The 16,798-nt window shown below is 38.9% G+C and overlaps 1 protein-coding gene across 2 annotated transcripts in view; it reads left to right on the forward strand.

The window, feature by feature from the left end:
- UNC5C (unc-5 netrin receptor C) overlaps positions 1-16,798 on the forward strand; it is a 270,066-nt gene that overhangs the window by 231,780 nt on the left and 21,488 nt on the right. For both annotated transcript variants that reach the window (XM_075201521.1, XM_075201530.1), the window contains 3 exons: positions 6,865-7,056; positions 9,799-10,143; positions 12,418-12,505. In XM_075201521.1, coding sequence (XP_075057622.1) covers positions 6,865-7,056; positions 9,799-10,143; positions 12,418-12,505 — 625 coding nt within the window. The remainder of the gene's footprint in view (positions 1-6,864; positions 7,057-9,798; positions 10,144-12,417; positions 12,506-16,798) is intronic.

A 16,798-nucleotide genomic window follows, 5' to 3' on the forward strand; every position in this document is an offset into this window, starting at 1 on the left:
GGTAGGGTAAAGGTTACTTCATGGCTAAGGATTAAGTGAAAAGTCCTTGATATATTGGGAAAGATCTCCGATTAGTTTAGATGTAAAGAGATGTTTTAGATATTTGAGTTAGGGAGCTAATCCTAGTTAAACTGAGTAGTATTTAAAGAGAAAGATGGAAAAATTGAAATTAATGAACTGAGTAATCATTGAAAGTAGGATGGACTGTAAAGGGATTTTAACCTCTTTCCACCATGTAGATTTAGCAGGTGTATCATCATCACCATTTATATAGCGCCACTAATTCCGCAGCGCTGTACAGAGAACTCACTCACATCAGTCCCTGCCCCATCGGGGCTTACAGTCTAAGTTGCCTAACACACACACACACACAGACAGACACAGACTAGGGTCAATTTGTTAGCAGCCAATTAACCTACCAGTATGTTTTTGGAGTGTGGGAGGAAACCGGAGCACCCGGAGGAAACCCACGCAAACACAGGGAGAACATACAAACTCCTCACAGATAAGGCCATGGTCGGGAATCGAATGCATGACACCAGTGCTGTAAGGCAGAAGTGCTAACCACTTAGCCACTGTGTATCAGCATACATGAACAGGCAGATACATGTCCTTCTTATGTGGGCAGTCCAAGGACTGAGGAAATGTGTATGCACCATTAATTGCTCTAGGAGGGCAATTAGGTCCATGAATAAATAATCAGTGCGGTTCCACATTTGTGCAGATTCTAAATGAACCTAAGGGGTATATTTACTAAACTGCGGGTTTGAAAAAGGGGGGATGTTACCTATAGTAATCAATTAGATTCTAGCTTTCATTTTGTAGAATGTACTAAATAAATGATAACTGGAATCTGATTGGTTGCTATAGGCAACATCTCCACTTTTTCAAACCTGCAGTTTAGTAAATATACCCCCTAAGTGTTGCGGTGCCTCAGAATTGCAGGACAGGCAATAGAGAAAGCAGAGTTATCTGGAAATGTGTTTGATGAATATGCTATGACCGGGCGCCAGTATGTAAGCACCAAAAGATGGTGTCATTGGAAGAATTTCTGCCATGAGTGCTAGGTACTGGACAGCTATTTATGTGGTAGATATGTTCATTATTGGTGGATTTCTGTGAGAATACCATTTTTTATAATTGTTCATCTATATTTGAAGGATACCTTCTACTTAAATTTTTGAATTGATCATATTTCTTGTATATATTAAAATTTGTTTATTCACATAAAGGTATAAGATCTCTTATCTAAAAATCCATTATCCACAAATATCTAAAAAACAGAAAAAATGGAATAGGGGTAAAGAAGATTGAGGAAAACATACTTAAAATTGAACGTCCCCTTTGAAACAAGTATCTTATATGTGCAGGACTTGGCTGAAAATCTATTTAAGCCACATAACTTCCTGTTATATTAGGCACACTCGTTTTCATGATCAACAATACATTTGCGCACAACATGTTTGTATAAGACCCTTCCTCACATTTTCATTAATTTCTAGGAGAAGTAACTAGTAATGTTTGTGCACAAACCACTTAATATTAAGTTATTGGTTTCTGATATATTTTAGTACATTTGTTGCCACATTCAATCAAACCTGTAAAACCCCGGAATGTTTACTGCACATAAAGCAGAATTTCATACTGTGTTGGTAAATACAGAATTAACTGTATTATACACAGACACAAATCTTCAATCGGTTTGTTGTAGGTTTCAACAAATGTGCTGATCATTACCTGTCATCTACAATGTTCTCAAAATGACCCAGAATCTAAACGTATGTGAAAAAGAAAAGAAAAAACTCAGGTTTCATATTATACTGTGAATTTGGTGGCCTCTGGGAACAGTGCCCACAAGACACTGCTTAAAATCTAACTTCTCAGCAATTAGAATGTTTATAATTTTTCTCTCTGCGGCCACACTTGTATGACACTGCCATTTGCTTTGTGTTTGTTTATTCTATTATACACAGATTAACAAAGTTGCTAAATTTTATAGTGGTCTTCGATCTTGCATTAAATTCTATGTTCACTGTGCCCATTGAATCCTGTGAATAGGGGTTAGATAGATACATGTATAGGCAGTTGACTAGATGGTGATGTTATACAGGTCAAAGAAGGTGGATGGAGAATTTTAAGGCAGGCTTTGTATAGAGTCAATGGACATCTGTCAGATTTTGGTATTATTGGGGAGCAGACCATTAGGCAACATAGGCTCCTGTCTAGGGCCCTGTGGGCACTGAGAGGGCTGGATTATTCTAACTAGTTTTATGTGTTCCTTTCTGACAAATTGAGGGATGGAAGTGGATCCCAAACCAGTGTTTTGCCTTGGGCCCCATGGGATCTTAATCAGGTTGTGTTGGTGTGTCAAAAAGAACTCTTACTACTTGAGAATGTATTGATATCAGTTCTACTCTTCTCTTGACTGTTCCTTCCTTTCTCTTATTTCTGTCAGGCTGTTGTATCTTTCTCTTCCAATGATTATGTTACATTCATCTTTCAGTAGAGCATGCACAGTTGACCTACATGATTACAGGGTAATTTGTAGCCTAGGTAAGGTTATTCAAGGAGCAATAAAGGATAGTGGAATCATGCTGAATGCTTGGCAGTAGGAGTTTGTCAATATTCCCCCAGTGAAAGAGTTCATTACAAACCTACCAACAGTCCTAGTTTTCAGTCTCTAAAATGGATGTGATCCACATGATAGCAGAAGTGGTTTCATAGGAATTTGGACATTTTTGGGCAGAAATAGGTGCAGTTTATATGGATTGGTGTTGTTTGGGCAGTTCATTAAGTTGCCCAAATATGTGCTTTTTACAATTATTGGTGATTTGTGTTTCCATTGGTGTCTGTTAGCTGAACTAGGAGCAATGATATTTATGTGCATTCTGCTGTTACAACAGGTGGGTTCTGGGGATATGTTTATGCGAAGCTTAGACATGGCGGGAAACCTTTGATTTTCCCATTAAGAGATTAGATAGGATTCTTCTGTTGCTTGAAGCTAGGATTACAGTGACTTACATGGTGCATGTGGGGTTAGATAACTTAGCTGCAGTGACAATCACTGGTAACTTTGTGGTGGCACATTTTGCAACCTACAGATCTAACAGTTAAGCAACACAAGTGTGATCTGGTACCTCTCAAACTGTCGAGAGGACTCACCAGGGTGCAGCATATTAAACCCACTTATTCCACTGTTACACAATAGGAAGGCTAATAAGTTAGAAGCTAACAATGTGAGCGATGGGATGCAAGAAAGGAGCTCATCTACAATTAAGCTCCATCTGTATAAGTTTCAGGACAGCGTTTGGTTGCTTTTGGCCTAATTTGCAAGAGATCCCCTAGAGCAGTGTTTCCAAAACTCAGTCCTCAAGTACTCCCAACAGCGCAAGTCTTCCAGGTTACGAGTGAAATAATTAGGACCACCTGTGGATCTTTCAAAATGTGTCAGTCAGTAATGAATACACCTGTGCTCCAGCAAAGAGATATGGAAAACATGGACTGTTAGGGGTCCCTGAGGACTGGGTTTGGGAAACACTGCCCTAGAGGGTAGTTCATAACGTGGCACATGGTAATCTGTTCATCAGTCTTATCCTGCAAGTGGTTCACAAATTAAGATGTACATCTAGATTTATGTAGAGAACTAAATTACAGGAAATGATGCTTACTAGATATGTTATAATGAATGTACCAAAATTAATAATATTAATTATTTTTAGCTTTAAAATTAATGAGTTGTATTAGCTGAATTATGCAAATAGGGATATGTAAAATTAATTATTTCTCATCAGTTACCAATACTGTGGAAGTGACACTTTGCTGTCATCTTCCATCTTGTTTGAACGAGTCATTTGCTGCTGAAAAATTCAGCATTTAGTGACCTGTTCTACAGTTAGTTCATGTAGCTTCTATATGTATCTTATTTATCTATTTATCTATCTATCAATCTATCTATCTATCTATCTATCTATCTATCTGTCTGTCTGTCTGTCTGTCTGTCTGTCTGTCTATCTATCTATCTATCTATCTATCTATCTATCTATCTATCTATTATATTCTTCTTCTTCCTCTCTGCAACCAGCAATTCTCCCTGCAAGAGGATCTATCCAAGGGAAGTACAGTATATTACATTAGGTACGATTTACAAAACATTTTTAAATGTATGAACACGCGGATCTAGAATGAGCCAGCTGCCATTTGCTCATAATTAGTGTCAGAAAAATAGGCAGAATAAGAGCCTCCATAAAACTCTCCTAAGGATGATCAATGAAAAAGTTTTAAATGCAGTTGACATGGCTTTCTCTAAGCACTGGCCATCCACTATTGCGCCCTATTGCACAATGTGTTCATTAATGATACTTGTGTCATATGTTTTGTCCCCTTGAAAATCACTGTCCACATTTATGATTGCTTGAGCCATACTGGACAAGATTGATAATGCTGTTCTTGTTTTAAGTTGCCGGTAATTCTTGAAACATGTTGACTATGTATTAGTGGTGTATCTAGAGATCTAAACACCAGTGTAAAATATGAACTAGTCCCTACCTAACAGGCCGGCACTTCCTCCATTAACCAATTGAATGCAGCTTCATTCTGAGCCTGTTATATAAACTGGGGACAGAATCTGCATTGCATAGATTTCCCCCCTGTTGCATAAAGATCCCTATCATCATTATTATAATCATTTATTTATATAGCACCAGCAAAGTCCATAGTCCTTTGCAATTGTGGACAAACACAGTTATAACACAATAGTGGGTAATGCAGACAAAGAGGTAAGAAAGCCCTGCTTGCAAGCTTACAATTTATGGGACCTATCCCCTACGCAGACACCCTCTTCCATCTCAGGCAATACCTTTATGGCACACAATTCCCCCTCTTTTCTAGGCACTCTGTCTTCCACCTAGAAACCCCTCTTATGCACAGATATCACCCCCTTCCTTTCTTATCTTGTCCCATCATTGCAATGTCTCTTCTAATGTACAGAGAGCCCTATTTTACATATAGTTATCCCTTTTAGATATTGGTACACCTTTTGTGCAGATATCTCCCTTTTACACAGTGATCTTTCATCTTTGCACATCTGGGGCCTGATTCAATAAGGTACGCATTCTGAGCGCAACCGTGCTCAGTATTATACACATGTATTTAGGCTTTATGCTCGCCCCAATTCATCAAGGCACGGATCTCTAGATACATGCCCTGTCGAATTCGGGTGCAGGACTGCTCTGTTCAGCTCTACTACACAGGACGCTGCAGGTACATATGTACTTGTCAGCTCCTGCACAGCTCCAAACAATATTAACCCTAGTGCTGGTGATCGCAAAATCAGGGGGAAAAGGGTGGGGGTGCGGGTTCCCCCCGATTTTACGATCACCTACACTAGGCAAGCCAGCCAGAGCTGGTGACACTATAGCAGGGGAACCCCCATTTGCCATAATGGCAAGTGGGGCTGGATTCCTTAGGGAGTGTTGGCCGCAAAAAAACGTGCAGTTCTCCCCTCTACTGATACCCAGCCCCATGCTGAGAGCATTAGGGCTCTTACCACACCCATGGGTGAGCTATAAGCATCTTGGTCATTACAGAGATGTTATGCGGGTTTCTATGATCAGTTAAACATTCATAGTCTTGAATGAGCCCAGAACTATCACACATATGAAGCTTCCAGGAGGAAGAGGTGGTATTGTACCACCTGAACTGTAGTAATGGTAGGAGAGAGGGAGACAAATATTCCCAGGGCTGTATGACGGCAGTTATGACCAGCAAGTCAACATTCACAGATAAACAATCAGTGGAGCATAAAGATTTGCAGCCCAGACGACTTTCTCTGAGCCCCATTGCATTTGTGTCTGCAGCAACCACTGTCCCTATGTCACTGTTATGTAAAGTTCTTGCTATATCTAGAAATTATTTGAATCAACAGAGTGTGTTAAATATGTCATTGTGATATATATTTAAAGAGAGTGATGTCATGCCGCAAATGGTGGAGAATATTTATTGAGTGCAGACAGGGGAGTTGCAATAAATACTCCACGCCTGTAACAGAACACAACTAAAACGAAAAAGCAAATCATACGTTACTTTCATTGGGGGACACTTGTGCAAACTGGTGCACAGGTAATGGTAGTGGGAAACAATAGTGTAACCATAGCAACCAGATTCCGGAATTTCTGCAGATTGGAAAACTAAAGCAAACACCTGATTTGTATGGCTTTGAGATGTTACACCTTTTTGCCCCCCATTATGTTTCAGAGAAAGAAATCGTGTAATCTAATATCTGTTTGTCTGTAGTCAGATGCCTATTTCCTGTTAATATAAACCATATTTATTGAAAAATTTTACAGTTTGAACAACCAAACACTTATGCAGGGAATGGGTACAATGGATTATAAATAGTACTTGACCTGTTTTGTTTTGGGAAAGGGTGCCTTTAGATTAAACATCTGTTTTAAGCGATGATGTCATACATGGCACTTCAACATTCATCTAAGAGAAGTTCGTACTCCAGTCTATGGGAAAAACATAATGAGGTTGCCTTCACCTCCCTGCTGATGAGCTTCAAATACAAAGAAGCTGATGTCATTAGGGTCTCAGTCAAGTAATAAGGTGGAGCTATATTATCAATGCTGACAATAAAATGTAGATATCCTTCTGCTGCAGTAATGGCTTTTTATTTAACAGCAGAAATATTATTATTAAAATGAAAAGCACAATAAAAAAGAATAGATACTATTGTATATTTGAAGCTTTCGCTACTATTTAAAAAGAGTAATATTTATACAATGTTGTGTTTCTATTTGGAAAGGGTAGGTGGTTGTCTTAGAACCACTTCCTTTAACATATATTTTGTTGTCCTTCCTTTAGCTGCTCCAAGCTCAGACAACGTAGCCTTGTATGTCGGCATCGTCATTGCTGTGATCGTGTGCCTCGCCATCTCAGTCATTGTAGCCTTGTTTGTCTATCGGAAGAACCACCGCGGTTTTGAGTCTGACATTATTGACACTTCTGCTCTAAATGGTGGGTTCCAAGCTGTCAACATTAAAGCTGCGAGACAAGGTGAGTGGTGAAATGGTTATTGAGGAAACAGTCATATAAAAAGCACTGAAGTATAGTTATATAATCCACATATGTGCTTTCTCTGTACTATATAGTCACTATGATTTTGCAACACTTTTCGTATTATAGAATTATTACATTACATCACTACCTATTTAAATGTATTTTTTCATTATTAGATGGTATTGTTACCATAATAATTACTTTAAGTAAACGGTAAATCCTGGGTTTTGAAGATTTCCTCCTGGATATGTCTATTTTTCAATATTGTCCAACCTCACAGACCAGTTCCTCTTATGCTCAATATTGGATGCAATTCCTACCAATAGTTATTTTTATTTTGTGAACCCTAAAAGTGAATATGTATGTGGATTATTTAAAATGCAAAAATATTACTTTGTAGTCAAATCCAGTAAACTTACCAAAGCATAAAAAAGGGAGTAACTTTGCGCCTAGGCAAAACCATGGTGCATTGGAGGGGGAGATAAATATAAAATGTGAGGACAGATTTATAGTTGGGGTAGGGCATGTCCTAGATCAACTTCAAATTTCAGTGTAAAAATAAAGCTATCAGGTATTTGATCGATACATGAAAAAACAGCCAGTATTTTCCTTATTTGCAAAATAATAAACTAATTTGCACCCCTTGCATTGTAACATGGTTTGTCCCGGAGAACATTTACTCCTATTTTTGCCTTACTTTCCTTAATGACTCAGACCCTTCATGATTAGGATTGTAGTCCCCAGGGTCAACTAGACAGTACCATGTTTGATGTGTCTGCTGTACATATATCTACTAATTAACAATTATTTTAAATGCTGGCAACTATGCTACTGCTACTACAATATGTATATAGCATATAGCCAGAACTTTTTAGCAATGGCCATATTAAATGCATAACTGACTAAGGTGTTACTGACCAAACACTGCTAGCTTAAATGATGACACATGTAGAGTCGCTGGCACAAGAAATGTCATAAAAATAACCTTTGCCAACAAATAATCTGTTAGGTGTCGGGATTTATAGATATTTTCCTGAGACACTTTTCTGCTTGGCAGGGGTATTTATGCATGTAATGTATGGCAGACTTGCTCCCAATAACCTCCACAGTATGACATGATCTTATGATCCACAATGTCAATGGCTACAATATACAGAATGACAATAAGATACTGAAAATTATACCCAGCATGTTAAAGCAGGCACAGTGTTATAAAAACATTTTCTATAAAAAGCACAGACTTAATCGGAAAAAAAAATATCCCATGTCCTATGTGCAGGGAAAGTGTCATCTGTAATGCTTGGCAAGAGCAGGATTAGATGTGTACCACACACTGCATATGGTTGAAAATTACATTTGCCCATCACCAGATACGATGGCAGGTTTAGTCATGGAGTAGACCAAGCAGAAGGCTTTCAAAAGAGTGTGGAAATGATTGGCGTTGTCTAAAGCCGCCATGCTATGTGCTTGCAATGTGTCACTAAATTGACTCCAGTTGTGTCAGATTTGACAGCTAGGTTTCCCTCACATTTGACAGAGTAATCACAGTGGTCCAAAATCTGAATAAGAAATGTTTATTTTATTTTGTTTTTCAAATACATTCCTCTCATTGTCAAACAAAGGACCCTTACTGTACAGGTGCTGGATCCCTCCACCCTGTTTATATCTGTATACAAAGCAAATAACTCTCTCATTTCCCACTTGTTGCCTCAGAATAGATTAAATAAACATGTCTGCCATTTAATGTGCTGTCCCACAGGAAAAAACATAAAACCGAAGGGAACATTTCCTCATGTGACATGCTTCACTCGTGGAAGGCTTAATGGGCAAATTAAATTTCCTCATCACATAATAGCTTTCACAGGAAGTACAATGCATTTCAGATGAACAGCAAGTATGACTTTCTCACCCACACTGTACAGTATCTGGAAACTGCAGAGTGCTTAATTCAGTGTATTGTGTACTTTGAAAACCAGACATGTTTACAGGACATGACAAGGCTGCATGTGTAAGACATATTGTACAGTACATGACTACATTGGGGCAAACTATACTGAATTGAGAGATGGCAACAGATACTAGGTAATTTAAGAGATTGGCTAGTGAGTTGATTGTCTCCATGAAAGGCCAGAAAAACAAACAATTTTTTTTAAAATATATATATATATCTATATTTATCTATATATATCTACATCTATATAAATATATATATATATATATATATATATATATATATATACCGTATTTTAAAGCAGCCGGGCAGCACACTCTCCCTGCAATCGCCCCCCCGCTGCCACTGTGCCTGTCCCCCTCCTCCGTGATCCCCCCCGCTGCCACTGTAACGCTGCCCCGCTCCTCCTGCATCCCCCCCGCTGCCCCTGTAACGCTGCCCCGCTCCCCCTCGATTCCCCCACTGCCACTGTAACGCTGCCCTGCTCCCCCTCGATCCTCCCCCGCTGCCACTGTAACGCTGCCCTGCTCCCCCTCGATCCTCTCCTGCTGCCACTGTAACGCTGCCCCCCTGCATCCCTGCTACCCCTGTATGTATATATATATATAGATATAGATATAGATATAGATATAGATATAGATATAGATAGATAGATAGATAGATAGATAGATAGAGATATACTAATTTACATATGTACTATTAGACTTGAAAATGTCAAAACTGACATCATGATTTTTTTTTATTATTACACTTGTTGATCATCTAATCATGATTATGTTTGTGTTTAGATCTACTGGCAATTCCACCAGACCTAACATCTGCCGCAGCAATGTACAGAGGGCCTGTCTATGCTCTGCACGATGTCTCTGATAAGATCCCAATGACCAATTCACCTCTCCTAGACCCACTTCCTAACTTGAAAATCAAAGTGTACAACTCCTCTGGTGCAGTAACGCCTCAAGATGATTTGTCTGATTATGCATCGAAACTTTCTCCTCAAATTACACAGTCCCTGCTGGAGAACGACACTCTCAATATGAAGAACCAAAGCTTAGCAAGGCAAACAGATCCGTCCTGCACTGCCTTTGGAACATTCAATTCACTAGGGGGCCACCTAATTATTCCTAATTCAGGTATGTGGTAGAATTTGGATTGTCAATGTTAGGACCATGGATGGCAGCATTTGAAATAGCCGCAGGTTTAAAATAGTATGACATCCAATAAAACGTGTTCTGGCGGTGGATTAAGATGATCTGGGGACTTGGGCGGTACGTACATCATAGAAGCTCACCACATGTGAGTCTCGACAACATGTCAAATGTACATTATCCGGCAGGATATGGCAATCTGATATGGCAATCCAGATTTTGTACATTTGACAAGTAGCTCTGGGGCACATTATGCACCCCACCTCAACTCTTCTTATCACATGTTACCCCCCACCCATTATTCCCTCCCCTTTTAAGATATGCCCCACACTCTCGTAACCCTTGTCGTATATATTACCCCCACCTGCCTTTTCATTGTCATGTATGACCCCTACACTCCCTATCACGTGATAATGGGATGGAGGTTGGAGGGTATATGGTGCAGTGGAGAAGGGTGGGGTCCATATGTGACATGAGGAGAGCTGGGGGGGGCATATCCCACCATTCTCCTTTTGTCATGTATAGCCCAAGACCCTAGCTCACCCCAGCCCCCTTCACACACACCTACCCACCATAGTTTTCGAAGCTGCTGTTTTGTTCGATGGACAAGACCACTGCAGTGCCATGAGAAGAAGCTCTCTGCTGAGCACCGTCTCTCACTGATGATGTCACTGCATGTAGCACTTTGACAGCGACTGCAACCTGGTAAGAGCTGCTGAAATATCCAGCGGAGGAGGAGAGACGCACATGTGTACGCCCTCCCATCATGCACAGCACTTCAGGCCTGGATGAAAAAAAACAAATCTTCAGACTCAGTCTTTGATAAAAATACAAAGAATTAGACAGATTTTGGTGGGTCCTCAGGTTGGTTATTGCCAGAGTTATGGGTTCCTTATTGTACTGAGACCTGGCAGGTCGTAACATAAGCCCCTATTAAAGTCCACCACTTATTTGGAGTGTAAAAATATCAAACAAAATTTTCTAAAAATTAGATATTCACATACAGTTAAAAGGCAATCTTATGTGAGGTGTAGGCACACAAAAATGGCAATAACCTGCAGGGCTCGATCACACATATGTGCTGGGTAAATGGGTAAAATGCAGAAAATTTGTGTGCACTTCAGACCTGTTTTAGTTTTTAACGTGTTTTCCATGAACTTTCCATGTGTACAATATAATCAATGTAATATAATCTATACAATATACAATATAACATACAATATAATCTATTGCAAAAACAATTTTAAGTATGGCATTAAACTTATTTAAAACACAATGGTGACAAGTGCAACCTTGACTCATGTATTTATTAACATATGCAAAGAATCAAAGTGGATAGTTGTGAATAATCCCTCAAGGATTTGAAGCACCACTTTTATGTCTGCCTCCAGAGCACTTTTTTTGCCTTAATTCTGTTTATGGAATTTCAAAACTGTTTTGATGCCAATAATTTCAGCATTGGGGCACTTGTGGAATGTATCAGGGCAATGAATATGTTGTCATATGATTGATAAATATGGTGCAAAAGACATAGGGCTAGATTTACTAAGCTGCAGGTTTGAAAAAGTGGGGATGTTGCCTATAGCAAGCAATCAGATTCTAGCTGTCATTTTGTAGAAAGTACTAAATAAATGAAAGCTAGAATCTGATTGGTTGCTATAGGCAACATCCCCACTTTTTCAAACCCGCAGCTTAGTAAATCTAGCCCACAGAAACTAAATAAACCACTTCCAGGCCAAGTCATTTACACTTACTGTAAAAATCAGCCAACATTCTCAACTCTTGATGCTGAATACCCTGCATTAGTTCTTCTTGACACAACACGTTAGAGCATACATGCAGGCCTCCAAATGAAAACCCTGGTTAACTTTGGTTCCCTTTTTCAGCCGGAATGAAAACTATTAATACATTGAACTTTCTCTCATTAGTTTCCATTGTTTGTGTTGTTACAGCATAAGACTAAATGTTTGTTTTTCTTTAAAAAAAAAAAATGTTTCTTTTTCAGTCTGTTCCTAGCATTGCACCTTATACCAATTATTTTGCTTTTGAGAGCCATAAGTAGGGCTTCAATCGCCATGGCAACATCTCTCATCTTCACTTTGAAGACTTAAATCCAACATTGCCCTGTAAAATGACTTCTTTTTATGAAAACATGAATGCAAGTTTGAAACATAAATTGCCTGTTTTCTCCTGACAAGTATAATTTCCTATTATTTAATTGATTTCTCTGTTTGTTTCTTTTATCTTTGTATTCTTTAGGCGTGAGCTTGCTGATTCCTGCTGGGGCCGTCCCTCAGGGTAGAGTGTATGAAATGTATGTGACGGTGCACAGGAGAGAAAACATGAGGTAACCGCCTATGTTGTAGCATTTTAGTAATATGCAAAGATCACTGGCACAACAGTGGAGGTCAATTCTTGCGTGGAGAGAAGCAAATCTGCTTTTTTGATGCAGAAATGAAAGAGCTTGTTAGGTTTTTGCCCTTCATTTTTTACGTTTCATTACACGTTTGTATGTGTGTTTAAAAGCTGTCATTATAACCGAATGAGAAACCAGTATGCTATATATACTTGGAGATGGATAGGCAGGTTTATTTTTGCCACTCTTGGATGAGAAACAAAACTGCATTATGCATACAATTTTATACACTGCAAGAGCAGAGCTAATTTGTATTATATCCAGAGGCTGCTACAGCTATGGGGCTGAGCAGCTGCCTCCGTCCTGCTCCGGTGCCCGGCTACTCTCTGCAGCGTCCGTGGTCAGCACGGAACTTAATGAGTTCTGTACCGTGTGGTCGCCGATACCACAAGGAATTTGAAGCCCTGGAGTCCCATGCATACAAGTCTGCATTCTAGGACTCCAAAAGTAAATCCTGCTCAGAGGAGAAGGGCAATCTAGACTTTCCTTCCAGGAAATCAGGTGGTGATCATTTGCTGTTTTCATTTCTATGCAGTCATTTTGTTAGTATTTGTTGAGTTTTGATCTGCGTGGGTGACTTGTTCTGGCAAGGGCACACATAGAAATGATTAACCAATAGAAAACTTTGATGTCATCACAAATTCTATAAGTCTCTTCCTAGCTAAGTTCCAAAGTTGACACTTGCCTTTTCAGGTATGTCCAATGAAGAAGAAGACACCACCTTCACCATTGTGGTAATATCTCAGCTCCATGTGCATCCCCTTTAACTAACTGATTAAATCAATAGACAGCCAGTCTGAGGGGGCATTACTACATATAACTTCACAGAGTCCAGGCCCACCTAAGTTCCCATGCCATATAACAGTTGCATGAGCTACTGCAGTAAGATCACCTTGGGGTATGGTCTGTGGAACAATTTTCCACTTATAATGGATGCCCTTATTCTTCTGCCAGGTGCACTCATTGCTATTTCGTATTTTGTTTAGTAGATACTCTGAACATTGACAATAAAATACTAGGGTCAGTGTATCTGTAAATGGAATGTGCAAGTGTGGCTGAATTAAGAAAATGGAAATATATAGGCGTTCCATAGGAACAGAATAATCTGAAATGAAAAAAAATGTTTTAAATTAACCACAGTTCACCTTGAAAGTCATTGACACAATGTACTTGTTGATTAAAGGATTTCTACTGACAAAACAAACCAAGATGATAGCAGGGCTATAGTCTTGCTTTCATTAGTCAATGTCAAAGGAAAAATCTTTTGAAATTTGCTTTATAATATAACATTTTAATTGAATTTTCTTATTGATATTTTTAGAAAATCTAGATTTTTTTTTGTTTACAATATTATTTTAAGACTGTGTTCTATATTTTATTTGGCAATAGATATAATACATAGACTGTAAGCAAAAAACCCCCTGTGTTTTGACTAACTCCTGTACATCTACATGAACACTCTAATGGGTTAGAATAGAGCAAATAAAAAACACATGGGCTAAAATAGACGTTATAGTTTGAATACATCTACAGTCATGGCCAAAAGTTTTGAGAATGAAATAAATATTATTTTTCACAAAGTCTGCTGCCTCGGTTTTTATGATGGCAATTTGCATATACTCCAGAATGTCATGAAGAGTGATCAGATGAATTGCAATTAATTTCAAAGTCCCTCTTTACCATGACAATGAACTTTATCACAAAAACAACATTTCCACTGCATTTCAGCCTTGCCACCAAAGGACATCAGGTCAGTGATTCTCTCGTTAACACAGGTGAGAGTGTTGACGAGGACAGGGCTGGAGATCACTCTGTCATGCGGATTGACTGGAAGCTTAAAAAAAGAAGGATAGTGCTTGAAATCATTGTTCTTCCCCTGTTAACCATGGTTATCTGCAAGGAAACACGTGAGTCATCATTGCTTTACACAAAAAGGGCTTCACAAGCAAGGATATTGCTGCTAGTAAGATTGCACCTAAATCAACCATTTATTGGATCATCAAGAACTTCAAGGAGAGAGGTTCAATAGTTGTGAAGAAGGCTTCATGGTGCCCAGGAATGTTCAGCAAGTGCCATATTTAGCTGCGGGATCGGGGCACCACCAGTGCAGAGCTTGTCCAAGAATGGCATCAGGCAGGTGTGAGTGCATCTGCACACACAGTGAGGCAAAGACTTTTGGAGGATGGCTTGGTGTCAAGAAGGCCAGCAAAGAAGCCACTTCTCTCCAGGAAAAACATCAGGGACGGACTGATATTCTGCAAAAGGTACAGGGATTGGACTGCTGAGGACTGGGGTAAAGTCATTTTCTCTGATGAATCCCCTTACAGATTGTTTGGGACATCTGGAAAATGCTTGTCCGGAGAAGGAAAGGTGAGCGCTACCATCAGTCCTGTGTCATGCCAACAGTAAAGCATCCTGAGACCATTCATGTGTGCGGTTGCTTCTCAGCCAAGGGAGTGGGCTTACTCACAATTTTGCCTAACATTAAAGAATGGTACCAAAATATCCTCCAAGAGAAACTTCTCCCAACCATTCAAGAACAGTTTGGTGATGAAGAATGCCTTTTCCAGCATGATGGAGCACAGTGCCATAAGGCAAAAGTGATAACTAAATGGCTCAGGGATCAGATAATCGAAATTTTGAGTCTATGGCCAGGAAACTCCCCCGACCTTAATGCCATTGAGAACTTGTGGTCACTCCTCAAGAGGCAGGTGGACAAACAAAAACCCACAAATTCTGACAAACTTCAAGCATTGATTAGGCAAGAATGGACGGCCATCAGTCATTATGTGGCCCAGAAGTTGATTGACAGCATGCAGGGCGAATTGCAGAGGTCTTCAAAATGAAGGGTCAACACTGAAAATATTCACTCTTTGCATAAACTTAATGTAATTGTCAATAAACACTTTGACACTTATGAAATGCTTGTAATTTTACTTCAGTATACTATAGCAACATCTGATAAAAAGGTCTAAAAACACTGAAGCAGCAATCTTTGTGAAAACCAATACTTGTGTCATTCTCAAAACTTTTGGCCATGACTGTATGCTTGTCTAAATGATGTTAAATTATGCACCTGCTATCTAGAACTATTCTGACACAGATACCAACAAAGAGTGCTCACCCATTTATAAAATTTTAATAATCTCACTCCGAAAAACAAAATCTTATTTTACTAAGGTGTGCACTTAGTAAGTAAACACTCTCACTCCACCCCAACTCCTCCCATTACCCGACGCACACTCTGCCATTTCGCCCGACAAACCTCTGCCTGTAATTGAAAAACCAGACGCACCAGTGCACATCACGTGACGTAGAAAAAAGGGCATTTTGTAGTGTGCCGCAGCAGTTTAGTGCATTGAAAATTACCTCCTTGGTGTACAAGTCAACACATCACAAGAGAGTCCTGCTGAAAATGTAAACAGTTTTGGATTTTCAGTTTAATATCTTATAAAAAAATCTAGTTTCTACTTGCCGTGGAATGCTTCATTGTTCCAAGTGATTATAATATTAAAGCCCTCATGGTATAGAACATTTTGTACCTAGCACTATTACTATTCTTGCACATGGTGGAAGTTAAATTTAGGTTTTAACCATTGTTGACTCAATCCCACATTTTTGGGGGGTAACTGTTGTGCATATTGATTAGAATACCCCCAGCAGCACTGAATACATGTGACTATACACTAGAACATAGGTAGGAAAGCGTTTCAATGGAAAATAGTGATACATCTGGACAGTGCTTATTTAAATGATTTGCACATGGATCATAGCAACACAATATCAAACATATAATACATATATGCAATCCTTTCTGTTGAGAAGACAATATAAACTTTATGAGAGTTCTACTAAGAAGACAAAAAGGTTAAATGTCAATAAAAAGAACACCAGAGAAAATAGATTAGAAGATTATATTAAGTCGAAAAACTTCATTTTACAGTTTTTAATTAATTCTAGGCTTTTGTTTTTGGTACACAAATGTTATCGCTTATTGTCAAATATACATATTTTTTAAATAGTTTTGTAACCCAATATATTTTTGTTTCAGTAACATTATCTTAGTTGAACTGTTTCCTTATGTCTTTAATGTATATACAGTACTGTCATAGCCCCTTTATGCGCACAAGCTTTATTATAGGCTTGCCTATTCCTGTTCAACCAGATCAATGCAGAAGATTATTATTCAAGTGGCAGTGCTGCCAAAACTTATTATTTTCATGT

The sequence above is a fragment of the Mixophyes fleayi genome, chromosome 1 (assembly GCF_038048845.1).
Source record: "Mixophyes fleayi isolate aMixFle1 chromosome 1, aMixFle1.hap1, whole genome shotgun sequence".
NCBI classification, from domain to species: Eukaryota; Metazoa; Chordata; class Amphibia; order Anura; family Limnodynastidae; genus Mixophyes; species Mixophyes fleayi.